General features: G+C 47.6%; 1 protein-coding gene across 1 annotated transcript in view; it reads left to right on the top strand.

The window, feature by feature from the left end:
- Positions 1-12,817, top strand: part of Atp11a (ATPase, class VI, type 11A) — an 86,485-nt gene that overhangs the window by 61,186 nt on the left and 12,482 nt on the right. Inside the window, exons 18-25 of the mRNA XM_013022718.1 lie at positions 2,832-3,013; positions 4,939-5,190; positions 6,163-6,337; positions 7,919-8,021; positions 8,178-8,323; positions 8,819-8,878; positions 9,320-9,447; positions 11,220-11,355. Coding sequence (XP_012878172.1) covers positions 2,832-3,013; positions 4,939-5,190; positions 6,163-6,337; positions 7,919-8,021; positions 8,178-8,323; positions 8,819-8,878; positions 9,320-9,447; positions 11,220-11,355 — 1,182 coding nt within the window. The remainder of the gene's footprint in view (positions 1-2,831; positions 3,014-4,938; positions 5,191-6,162; positions 6,338-7,918; positions 8,022-8,177; positions 8,324-8,818; positions 8,879-9,319; positions 9,448-11,219; positions 11,356-12,817) is intronic.

The raw sequence follows: 12,817 nt of genomic DNA, 5'->3' as shown, positions 1-12,817 counted from the left end.
TCCCCATGAGCACCAGACCATTCCAGACACTGAGCCAAGGCACTCACAGGCCCTACCTGGATATTAACACTGGATTTTTTTTTTTTTTACATTATTACAGATGGTGGAAGTAAAGCTAGTTGCAAAGATAGTATAGAAAAGACCATTGTATCCTTCAAGTCTAGTTACCTGAAGATTGCCCCTGTGGTTTTTTCCTACGAGTTTCATGGCTTTAGCTCTTAAATTTAGGACTTTGATCCATTTGAGACAGTTTCATATGACGTTAGGTAAGGGCTTAATTAATTCTTTCATGCGTGAATGTCTTCCCACCATTTATTAAGGAGACTGAGTGGTTGTACGCACATTGAAGGGTGCATATGTCAGTGACTTATTTTTGGCTCTCAATTCTGCCCACTCTTCTCCACTGTCAATGTTTATTGTCTCTTTCTAGTAAGTTCTGAAGCCAGAATAGGAGTGTTGTCTGACTGTCTTCTTCTATGTGGTCATTGTGAGTGCCTTATTATTCAGCGTTGATCTCTGCCTGGGTTTTTCCATTCTGCAGAAATACAAGTAGGGTTTTGTTAAGGGTTTTGATAGGGATGACATTGAATCTGTAGTTTTCTTGAGTAGTAGTGTGATCTGAAATCAATTTGAAGTCTTCTAATTCACAAACATGATTTCTTTCCTTTACTGGAGGCTTCTGTTTTGTGGTTTTTAGTCTAGGATTATTTTTTTTTATTTTTTTATTTTTTTAGTCTAGGATTATTTTTTATTATTTTTTTAGTCTAGGATTATTTTCCATGATTACACCTACTCTCAAGTATTTTTCTCCTTTTGGTGCTTTTGTGCATGGAACGATCCTGTTAATTTCCTCTTCTAGTTGTGTCTTGGGGGTGTATGAAAACGCAGCCGGCCTTGGTGCACTGCTCTGGTTGGGTGTGCCCTTGCTGGACTTACTGATGAGTTCTAACCATTTGTGTGGCAAGATGGTCGTCCTTCATGGTTTCGTCTGCAAATGGTCTTTAGCAAGGCTTTATTTCTAATCTGGGTATATTTACCAAGCAGGCAAGTCTTTGTCTTGTTCTTTTCTTGAAGAAAAGCTCTGCCTTTCACCATTGAGGGTGAGGTTAGCTGTTGATTGTTCAGATGCGGTTTTTCTCACATTGAATGAGTACCTTCTAATCTGCACTTATTGAGTGGATGCTCGTGAAATGGCTCTTAATTTTTTTCAAGTGTTTTTTCTCCAGTTCACATAATATCATTTTTTTTCTTTCATCCTGTTAATGTCTCATATTGGGTGATTTCATGTGTGAATTCCACTTGGCCTCGGTGTATAGTCCTGTTGTGTTGGGTTTTCTGGCACTGTGGAAGATTTCTGCATCCATATTCTGAGTGGACCGTGGACAGGTACAGATACTGTTCTGAAGATTCCTGTTGCCTGCTTATCTGGCTTGTGTTGCTCACATCAGGGTGCTTGATGTGCAATAGGCAGGACTCCAGCAGTGCTGAGCAGGAGGAATGGGGAAAGCACTTTTGCCCCTGAATCTATAAGAGAAGTTCCTAGTCTGCTTTTAAAAACAAACACCTATTTATTTCTGAAAGCCTCTGCTTACCTTGCACTCCACCTTCTGGGGGCAACTCTGGATTATTGTCCTTGTCATGTAGTTTTTCTGGCTGGGAAAAAGGTATCTGCCTTGCTTCCGAGAATTCTGTTTTTTTCTGGCTCTCAAGGGCCATTAACCCAGCAGTGGACAAGCTTGGATGTCTGAGCGGCGCAAGCAGTGGGAAGTGGTCCTCAGTTGTGAGATGTTTTGGCATGTAGTGGGAAGTCTTTTTAAAAACCTTAAACATTTTCTCAGAATTCAGAAGGCTTCTGTTGGAGGATTATGGTTCTCTCACTGTCATGAGGGGAGGCATGGGGAGAAGGTAGGGTCCGGGAGAGCAATGGCCACTCCTTTGCAGCGGCCTGGAGTGCCAGGGCCTGCACGAGGGCCTTTCATCTCAGCACCTGGCTCAGCCTTCCTTGTTGTCTGGTACTGTGTGTTCTCCACAGATAGAGACATCCAGAATTAGGATCACATCACAGGACCTGTTATCCTTAAATTCTGGTTTTCGTTTTCTGTATACCCAGTAATGTGAACAAATGGTTTTATCATCTTCCTTCAGTGAGCACTAAATAAGATAAAACCACTCCACATGCTCCCCACCCCCTACAGTGTGCTTAATTTACAAATACCAAATAACATTGACCACAGCATTGCAGATTTAAATATCCCACTAAAATTGCCAGACACAGTATAGTATGCCTGTAATCCAGCACTCAGGAGGCTGAGACGGGAGGCTTTTGAGCTCAAGTCCAATATAGGCCTCATAGTCAATTAGTTTAAGGTAAATCAGAGCTTTTGTAATAATCAGTATATATATATATATATATATATATATATATATATATATACACATACATATATATATGTATGTATGTATATGTATAATCATAAATAAGGTTTAAACTGAATGTTGCATTTGGCAAAATAAAGATGCAAAATATCTTTTTGTATCATGGCCTGACTTAAGTTATTACCTCCACCTTTTTAGTTTGGAAGATTCATAATCCATATTGATGATTCATTTTTAATGTAAATATAAATAATTTATTTGTAGCTGACTCTGCTCAGGGCTGGCTGGGCTGTGATTCCCCAGCTTGTCATTATTTGTAACTGACTCTTCTCAGGGCTGGCTGGGTTGTGATTCCCCGTCTTGTCATCTGGTTAGAGGGGCTTTGCAGAAGTCTGGAAATGGCGTTCAGCAGGCAACGTTGGATTCTCCTTGAAACACTGCTTTGTGTCCTATAGGAGGGACTCCGAACCCTGTGTGTGGCCTACAAACGGCTCGCTCCAGAGGAGTATGAAGGTGCCTGCGCACTGCTGCAGGCTGCCAAGGTGGCCCTTCAAGACCGAGAGAAAAAGCTGGCAGAAGCCTACGAGCAGATCGAGAAAGACCTTGTTCTGCTGGGTGCTACAGCTGTTGAGGACCGGTAAATGCAGCACGCTGTAGGGGTGGGGAGGGAGGGCACTCAGCACACACTAGGCCGGCTCAGGTTTTAAGAGAGTGAGGCTGTCTTGTCCCTAGCCTGGCACTAGGGACGAAGCTCCCACTCAGGGTTTGAGAGATTATTTCTCTTGTTTGGTTGGGTTTTTTGGCAGTCTGAAATTCCAATTCAGGGCCTTGTACCTGCTAGGCAGACTGCGTGAGTCCTGCCCCAGACACCCTCCTTCACTGCTTGTTGGGAAGACAGGGCTCCTTAGTAGGACAGTTACCCAGGACACAGTGGTTCAGGAAGCAGGGGCTACTCTGGCAAGACAGCATCTGTGCAGTGTGCAGGGGCTCTGGAAGCAGCTGAGGTAGGTCATGTCTGAATCCATAATTGGGACTCGGTGCATGAGAGTTAACAGCCAGGGGCAGGAGGTTGTGGCATGATAGTATCTGATCACCAGGCTTTGCAAGCTGTTGCAGGCCTAGATGCCTTTTCAAAAATTATAAAGACTGCCAGATGCAGGTGGCTCACACCTGTAATCCTAGCTACTCAGGAGGCTGAGATCTGAGGATCACAGTTTGAAGTCAGCTTAGGCAGGAAAGTCCATGAAACTCATCTCCAATTAACCACCAGAAAACTGGGAGTGGCACTGTTGCTCAAAGTGGTAGAGCACTCGCCTTGAGCAAAGAAGTTCAGGGATAGTGCCTAGGCCTGAGTTGAAGCTTTACGACTACCATCGCCACCACCAACAAAAACCATAAAAGACCAAGCTATTTTTCCTCATCTCCAGAATCTGTGGTTGTATGGTCTTTGCCCTTTGATTTAAGAAATCCTTTCCAGAATCTCTGAGAATCCTTCCTTTCCTCTGCATCTTTCATTGAGCACTCATAGGAACAAGGATGTGTCCCATGTTTCTGAAAAGTGAGACTGAATCTAGAGAGTTTCGGCACCCATGATGGCTAGCCGGTGCCTGTCCTCCACACATCTGTGAGCCTCTGCAGCCCTGCCCACGGCGGCCAGCCAGTGCCTCTTCTCCACACATCTGTGAGCCTCAGTGGCCTTGGCTCTCCCTGTGTAACTGATGGTGGTGAAGTCTGATGCTGTAGAGTTATGCTGGGGAAAGGTCCTGCACACTGGGCTTCACATGGTCTCTGCATATGCTAAACTTGTGACACACACATCACTTGTGCTAAACCTGTGACACACATAAGCTAACTGTACGACCACTGGTCTCACTATCAGGATCTGGTGTTATCTAGAGGCCCCTGGGCTCCAGTTTAATAAGCAACATTTATTTTACAGCAAAAGAGCGTATCATGGATACTGCTGGCCACCTCTCACACTGATGCTGTTCCCCTCTTATGACTTTTGTGTTGGGCCTAGGAAGGTGGCTCAGTGGGAGAGTGCTTGTCTCGCATGCATGAAGCCCTGGGTTCGATTCCTCAGCACCACATAAACAGAAAAAGCCAGAAGTGGCACTGTAGCTCAAGTGGTAGAGAGCTAGCCTTGAGCTGAAGAGCTGAGGTACAGCACCCAGGCCCAGAGTTCAAGCCCCATGACCAACAACAACAACAAAAAAAGACTTGTGTTGACTTAGGCTCTGGAAGGAACTCCTAGCTCAGTGCAAATGGGCATAAATGGTGAGATTCAGCCAGACAGAAAACCGCGGTGGAAAGCCTGGAAAACAGCCTCCTTGTTCTAGAATCTAGCCTTGTGTTTGTGGGCCTGGTGATATGTGTATTTGTGAGAGTGGGCTCGGGGTCTCGCCGGTCCTTTGCACAGGGACCGTGAGCAGTGCCTTACCGGCTCATGCCATGTGCCAAGTTACTGTTGTCCTGAGAGCCACACTGCTTGGTTGGCTCCATGTTTCTGAAACTCTGATGGTCTTTTTCAGTCCTCATTCCCATGTCCACCCACTCTGACAGGCTCCAGGAGAAGGCTGCAGACACCATCGAGGCTCTGCAGAAGGCTGGCATCAAGGTCTGGGTGCTCACTGGGGACAAGATGGAGACCGCCGCGGCCACCTGCTATGCCTGCAAGCTGTTCCGGAGAGGCACACAGCTACTGGAGCTGACCACCAAGAGGATGGAGGAGCAAAGCCTGCACGACGTGCTGTTTGAGCTGAGCAAGACAGTGCTGCGCTGCAGTGGGAGCCTGACCAGGGACACCTTCTCGGGGTAGGCGGCAGGGGCCTCCTCTTTCCAGCCAGATCCTCATTACACACAGGAAGCCCACTTTTGCTGTACTGATGATAGTTCATGTAAATGTTCATCTCTGTACGGTTGCTAGACCCATCTTCTTGCACATGTGTGCATGTGTACAGTTCAGACTGCTAGGGAAGAGTGCAGAAAGATAGGAATGGTGAAATATATTGATTGGGATCATTCCCATCAACTCCTAAGATGCAGGGCTGTGTTACAGATCCCTTCACCCTCCCAGAGGGCCAGGCAGTATTAATAATTCAGGGTGCCTGTCTGAGACACAGCAGGATGCCCCCAAGTTGTTTCTTTCCAAGAACATCCAGCACTTAGGCAGACATGCCTTGTAACCGCTGCCCTGGACTATGTCTGATGCATCCTCTGAGATTAGGTCTTATCTCATTAATGTCAGTAAAGGCAAATCATCTTTCTAATCATACACATCCTAAATTACCCTTAAATAGCAAAAAGATATTGCCATGTCACCCATCAGCAGAATTCCTTTTAGGGATTAGAGTTTGTTTTGGGTTTTTTTTTTTTAAGCCTAGCACAGAGGAAATTTTGATCACATTCTAATAGCTGAGGTCATCTGGACAAAAACCTGAGGAGATAATTAGCTATGTAGAGAGACTAAGGCTAGCATGGGAGCCCAGGAAGACCACAATACAGACTGACTTCTCTAAAGGCCAGATGAATACTCCCATGTGATTCCAAGATTCCTGGAGTTCCAGGACGAATACATGGGGAGCTGCGTGGCTTCCACAGAGTTCAGTAAGAATGCCATGAAGCGGGCTCCAGGCGGGCCGGAGTGTCCACCATGCTAGGTTGTCTAAATAAAATGAATTGCTTCTTGGTTCCAGAGATCTGTGAGCATCTGTAGATTCCCCAGAGTGTAGTGTTCTCAAATGTGTAGGCTTAGTGGCTGATCTTTCTGTTTCTATGATCTCATAGACTTTCAACAGACATGCATGACTATGGTTTAATCATTGATGGAGCCGCACTGTCCTTAATAATGAAGCCACGAGAAGATGGGAGTTCCAGCAACTACCGCGAGCTCTTCCTGGAGATCTGCCGGAACTGCAGCGCTGTGCTGTGCTGCCGCATGGCGCCCCTGCAGAAGGCCCAGGTCACAGCCCTTTCTGTTCCTCTGCCGTGGAGGGTGGGAGACCCTAGAACAACTTCAAGAAAGTGAGGCAAAAATGCTATGTAAAAACTGAATTTTAATCGCTAGAGTTTTGTTTTGTTTTTTTTGGTCAGTTGTGGGGACTGAACTCTGGGTGTGGGTGCTATCCCTCAGTTCTTCAGCTCAAGGCTAGCTTTCTACCACTTGAGCCACAGCGCCACTTCCTACTTTTTCTGTTTATGTGGTGCTGAGGAATGGAACCCAGGACCCCATACATGAGAGGCAATTACTATACCACTGAGCCATCTTTCCAGCCCCCAAAACTGAATTTTAGATCTCTCGAGAAGCAGTGAGTCCGGTGGACCCTGGAGAGAGACACCATGTGGGGCTCACAAATATCGACCCACGAGGGTCTCCCGGTGGGGAGACGATGCTGACTGACCTGTGCCACCCATAGGCAGCAGTGCGTCTGCCTTCAGAATGTTAGAAGATGAGGTTAGCCTCGTTTTACAAGCTGGGCTATCTCGTCCAAAAGTGTGCAGGACTTGTCTGTTGTACTCCAAATTATGCCTCTGCACTCCCCATTCTTGTGGAAAACGTACCTGAAACATTTCTTAAATGCTTTCTAATGCATCATGGAACACACATGATAGGGCTGGGTTGCTCCGGTGCCTTGAAGTGGATGATCTGGTTTCAGGACGCCACATTTTAGGTGCAGTGCACTGGCTCACCTTGCATTGTTCATGAAAGGAACTCATACCTGCTTAGCCTGGAGAATGAGACTACACAGACTGAGAAGTGGGTCTCAGGAGGCCCCTCAGTCACCTGCTCCGATAACCTATCAGCATCCCCATGGGACTCTCACAGAAGATAAGCTGAAATAGCTGGGAGTTGAGGGGCTCTATTCCCACTCCAAGTTCTCCTCTACAGAACCTACAACCATTTCCAGAAGTTAGCTTGTTTGTTCAGTGGTGCTGAAAGGTTTAATGGGAGCAAACGTGTGCTTCAGCCTCTCACGTTGAACCCAGAAGCTGACCACACTCCCATCTCTCAGGCCTTGGGCTCCACACAGTCGCACATGGATACATGGGCAAGGCACGCGGATGGGGAAACAGAGAAATTGACCAAACACTTAGAAATTATTCATTGCATTAAGTCGCTAGATTTGATTTTTTTTATACCTGACAGGTTGAAAGTTAAAATCGTATCAGGATCACTTAAACTTTTTTTTTTTTTACTTGGTACTACATCCCTTGGGACTGCATCACGGTACCACGTCACAGAACGCAAGTCGGTTTGTGCTGGGCTACTTGGATTCGGAAGTGTGAGGACAGCTCTGCACAGCCCTCCAGTCAGGGCACTGCAGTCCACTCTTAGTAACCCTACTGGGCTTCATCTTGCTTTCACTATGAACAGGATTTTGTCCTCTATGGAAGAATTGAGTGTCCTAAATTAGCTCTTTTCAAACAACTTTTTCCTCTTTGTAGACTAACTTTGCATATTAGCTTTGCCTACTAGTAATTAACTGGTTCTTTTTTTAAAAAAATGAAATTGACAAAATTTCTACATTTATTTACTTTCCAGATTGTTAAGTTAATCAAATTTTCAAAAGAGCACCCTATCACGTTAGCCATTGGTGATGGAGCAAATGACGTCAGCATGATCCTGGAGGCCCACGTGGGTATAGGTACGCTGTTGCTGTCGGATAGGGGTCCGTTGCAGTGGTGCACGGAGAGCCTCTGGGCAGCCGCATGTGGTTAGCGCATGGGTGGTGGGGACACCGTGGATGCGGCCCTCCGCCTCCATGGGCTCGGCTCACCAGCCTGCCCTTCCTCCCTCCCAGGCGTCATTGGCAAGGAGGGCCGGCAGGCGGCAAGAAACAGCGACTATGCAATACCGAAGTTCAAACACTTGAAGAAGATGCTCCTTGTTCACGGGCATTTCTATTACATTAGAATATCTGAGCTTGTGCAGTACTTCTTTTATAAGGTAGGATGATGCCTTTTCTGCTCATCCAGTGGCATGTAGCACTGGACGCAGTCAAGGCAGGCCATCACTACCATGGTCCTTCACCTAAAAATAAAAGTGACTGTCGGGGCACCTTGGCCCCTCTGCCGCATGACACATCAGGCTCCATGCATGGAACTTCTAGCTCCTTAAGAAACAGGAAGAATCAGTTGTGGGATGTTGGGTGATAGTCCTCTGTTTCCCCCACTAGGCAGGCAGTGTCTTTGCTGCCACTGTCTTGGCTCCATTAACTAACTCTTCATGTTGTTTCTACTCAGGATAGCACAACAGTCAGAGTAGTTGCGCACACATTTTAGTCGTCATTGTAATTAGAAATACCGAAGCCCATTGTGTTGTTTTGTAAGGTCCACCCCTGGAGCCCCTGTGTGGGCAGCAGGCTGCGCCTACTATGCTGGGAGCCCCGGGCGGGCCTGTTCCCTCGCCTGCACCCACTAACACTTGTGGCTTGCCTTTCAGAATGTCTGCTTCATTTTTCCTCAGTTTTTATACCAGTTCTTCTGTGGATTCTCACAGCAGGTGAGTCCTATGTCCTAAGTGGGAAGTTTGCCTGATCCTGATCCTGGGGAGGTTTCCTGAGGAGCGAGGACTTGGGATATGCGAATGAAGGAGGGGGGCAGAAATGTGGATGTGAGACCTCAGGCAGGTGAGGCCCCTCCTGGGCTCCCCCCCAGCAGCTGGGCCAGCAGACCCAAGCTGGAGGTGGTGATCACAGTTACAGGCTTTGAGACTCTAAGCAGGTTTGCAAGAGTAGAGCTGTTGTTTAGCCCTGCCTGGTGGATAGGGTGGGTGGAGCTTTCACAATTGCCCTGGGCCTTCTGTTTCTGTGGAAAGAACGGCTCTTGACAAGTATTTTGCACTGCTTGTGCTGCTTTGTAAATTAGAAAATACCATCACAGTGAGCCAACACAACTGTGAAAGTGCCTGGGGTGCTGTTCAGCTGACTTTTCCTTCCTGCAGACTTTGTACGATACTGCGTATCTGACTCTCTACAATATCAGCTTCACTTCCCTGCCCATTCTTCTGTACAGCCTGATGGAGCAACATGTCAGCATGGATGTGCTGAAGAGAGACCCAACCCTGTACAGGTGTGCACCCAGCCCCTCTGCACGCATAGCACAGACCTTGTGAGTAGGTAGGGCTGATTTCTCCCAGGAGTTGCAGATGTTAAAAAGCCAGAAACACCCAGAACCAGCTCATGGGCTCATTTCTACAGGCGGTCTTCACACAGAAGGGAGGTCTTCACACAGGAGACACACACAGGAGACACACACACAGGAGACACACACAGGAGGCCTTCACACAGGAGGCACACACAGGAGGTTTTCACACAGGAGGCACACAAAAGAGGCCTTCACACAGGAGGCCTTCACATAGGAGGCCTTCACACTGGAGGCAACCATAAGAGGCCTTCACACAGGAGGCCTTCACACAGGAGGCACACACAGGAAGTCTTCACACAGGAGTCCTTCACACAGGAGGCACACAGGAGGTCTTCACACAGGAGGCCTTCACACTGGAGGCAAACATAAGAGGCCTTCACACAGGAAGCACACACAGGAAGTCTTCACACAGGAGGCACACATAAGAGGCCTTCACACAGGAGGCCTTCACACAGGACACGCACACAGGAGGCTTTCACACAGGAGGTTTTCACATAGGAGGCACACACAGGAAGTCTTCACACAGGAGGTCTTCACACAGGAGGCACACAAAAGAGGACTTCGCACAGAAGGTCTTCGCACAGGAGGCACAAGACCTTGCAGCACTGGTGAATGTGGATTGTTCTGTTTTTCCCTCGCTTTGCTGCTAGGGAGTTGGGGAGCAGCCACGGGACTGCGCTGACCCTCCTAAAGCCCGGAGGCTCGTGGCCCACACTGCCCTGTGGTTGGTCCAGTTCAGAAGGGCTCACTGGTCCCATGTGTGTGCTGTTTACTCCTGAGTCTTATTGTTTTTGTTCTAAGTAATCAGGAAAAGATTCACAACTGCTCCAGGATCTTTGGCAGCTTCAGTATCCTCGTGCATTGTGTGTGTGTGTGTGTGTGTGTGTGTACTGCAGCTTGAACTCAGGGCCTTGTACACTTTCTTGGCTTGCTCACAGAGGGCAGTACTCTTGCCACTGGAGCCTCTCCTCCTGCCAGCACTTTGGTTGTTTGACTAGAAATGGATTTCCTTGAACCTCTGATTCCAGACTTCAGAGTAGCTAGGACTTTGTCTGTGTGTCTCCAGCACCTGGCTTGTAGCAGCCTTTTAAATTACACTCTAGTTTTTAGACCATTTAGACACACATGTAGCTGTAAGAAATAAGTACTACAGGGAAGTGCCTATGCTTTTTTCTAGTTTCCCCCTGTAGTTCAGGTCAGAGGCTGCCACAGCCAGCCAGCGTCAGGTTCATCTTTCACCTCTTGACTTCCCAGGGTCACCTGTACAGCTATATGTGCAAGTGAGCATGTGCACAGTTAGTTCTCAGTCTCCACCTATATTGGTCCCGGAGCCACTCCACCCTTAGCCTCTCTGCCTCTGTTAGAGCACTTGGCCACATATGCATCCTTGACATTTAAGGATCTAGAAGCTTCCCATTACTTGAGACATGAATCCAAGGTGATACCATAGCTGAGACCTGGGGGGGTGCACAGTAGGCCCAGGTTCTCTGACATCATATGTGTGTTAGTTACCTTCAGAAGACAGGCTGTGCACATCTTGTAATGACATTACAGCTTAGTGTTGATGGGAAAATTTGGCATCAGACACGTGTGCTGCCGCGCAGGGGTGGTTGCTGCAGAGGTGGAAGTGGCACGCATGGGCGGGTCTGTGCAATGTCACAGTGTCATTAATATTTTCCATCTCTTTCCTTATACAGAGACATCGCCAAGAACGCACTGCTCCGCTGGCGGGTGTTCATTTACTGGACATTCCTAGGAGTATTTGATGCGTTGGTATTTTTCTTTGGTGCTTATTTCATGTTTGAAAACACTCCAGTGACCAGCAACGGACAGGTCAGTACTGAGCTTGATCTTGTTGGCTTGCCTGCTTAGTCATAAACCCCACCTGTGTGGTCATTTTGTGAGAACAGCAGCACAGCTCAGCCTGGGGTTAGGTGGTGGGCCCCTGTGTGTGGCAGGATATGTTACATCAGTGTGGCGGCTGTGCCATTCCACAGGCAGCCGCTGACAGCTGTGGATTCATTCCTTGGGTTTGCCCGGCTGATTTGTAACTTCACCTTCCACCCTTAGCTAGTGACAATTCCATTCAGGCCTGGCTCTTCCCTGTGGGAGTTGGTGCGGTCTCTCCTGGGACTGCTTCTGTGTGCCTCCTTTGCAATGAGTAAATCTGTAGTTTTCTAGTGGATGTTCAGCGCTAGTTGTTTGCGTACTTTCTGGGGTTTGTTTTATGCGTATCTCGCTTTTTTCTCTTTGCCACTTGCCTCACTTCCACCCTCAGATAATGACCACCAACACACACATGGTAAGACAATCTGGGTTTGTCCTCTCTGTGTTTTTTGGAGTGCCTTACAAATAAAATATTTCTCGAAAATATTTTCAAACGTGACTCCTTCTGTGTGTTTTGTCGGTAGAGATGCTGTTAGCCGCTCCTACCTCCCCTGGCGTCAGAGCTGCGCACACGCGTTCTGACCGCCTCCCAGGTGGGTCCTCTCCTGGATCTGTGTTGGGGCTGCAGTGGAAACTGGCTGTGTTCAACAGCATCCATATGCCACTGTAAATGAGGGTATAGGTGGCTTGTTGGGGACCCTGCTCTGGTGGCTGCCTTCACTGGCCAGGGTGGCCGAGAGGCATCAGGCAGTCCTTACATTGTCCCCAAGGTACCAGGCTGGATGTTCAGACAGACACTGCTTGAGCATCAGAAAAAATCCCTCTCAGCCACCACTTCAGGGCAGCAAATGAAACAGAAATGCTTTACATTTCTCGTTTAACCCCGTTACCACTCCCCTCCCCACTGTTGTCTGCCCTGTGTCCATCCCCTAGACTATTGCAGTGAAACCTGAAACTGGGTGCATGTCCTGGCTGTGTGTTTACCCCTCGTTTCTCTTTGCTCATTACAAAATGGTGCTGTTATCTTTCATTATTACTTAATTCACTTTGGCTAAATCAGTTCTGATAATTTGAAACTTCACTCCTCTAAAAATGTGATGTTTTTCTCTCATTGATCCTTTGTCTCAGCTTACTTTAATCAGCCAGCTTCTGAGTGCTGCCAGACTTTATGTGTAGATAGAGCTACTGTGGGTTCTCACAGATTTGTCTATGCTCAGGCTTTAGATATGTGTCTTGTCTGTATTTTAAACATCTGTCCTGAGGACTTGACTCCACACCATGATGGTGTTTTGTCTCAGTTCAGTCCCTGTCAGCGTGCGGTCGCTGGCCTGAGGAGGTTAGAAGCAAGTTTTTGCAAGACCAGGTGATAGTGAGAGGCGTGCTCAGAACTCAGGCCATGATTTGTGCC

Source organism: Dipodomys ordii, unplaced genomic scaffold, assembly GCF_000151885.1.
Source record: "Dipodomys ordii isolate 6190 unplaced genomic scaffold, Dord_2.0 Scaffold64, whole genome shotgun sequence".
In the NCBI taxonomy this organism is placed as follows: domain Eukaryota; kingdom Metazoa; phylum Chordata; class Mammalia; order Rodentia; family Heteromyidae; genus Dipodomys; species Dipodomys ordii.
This window is presented reverse-complemented; position numbering and strand designations above follow the sequence as displayed.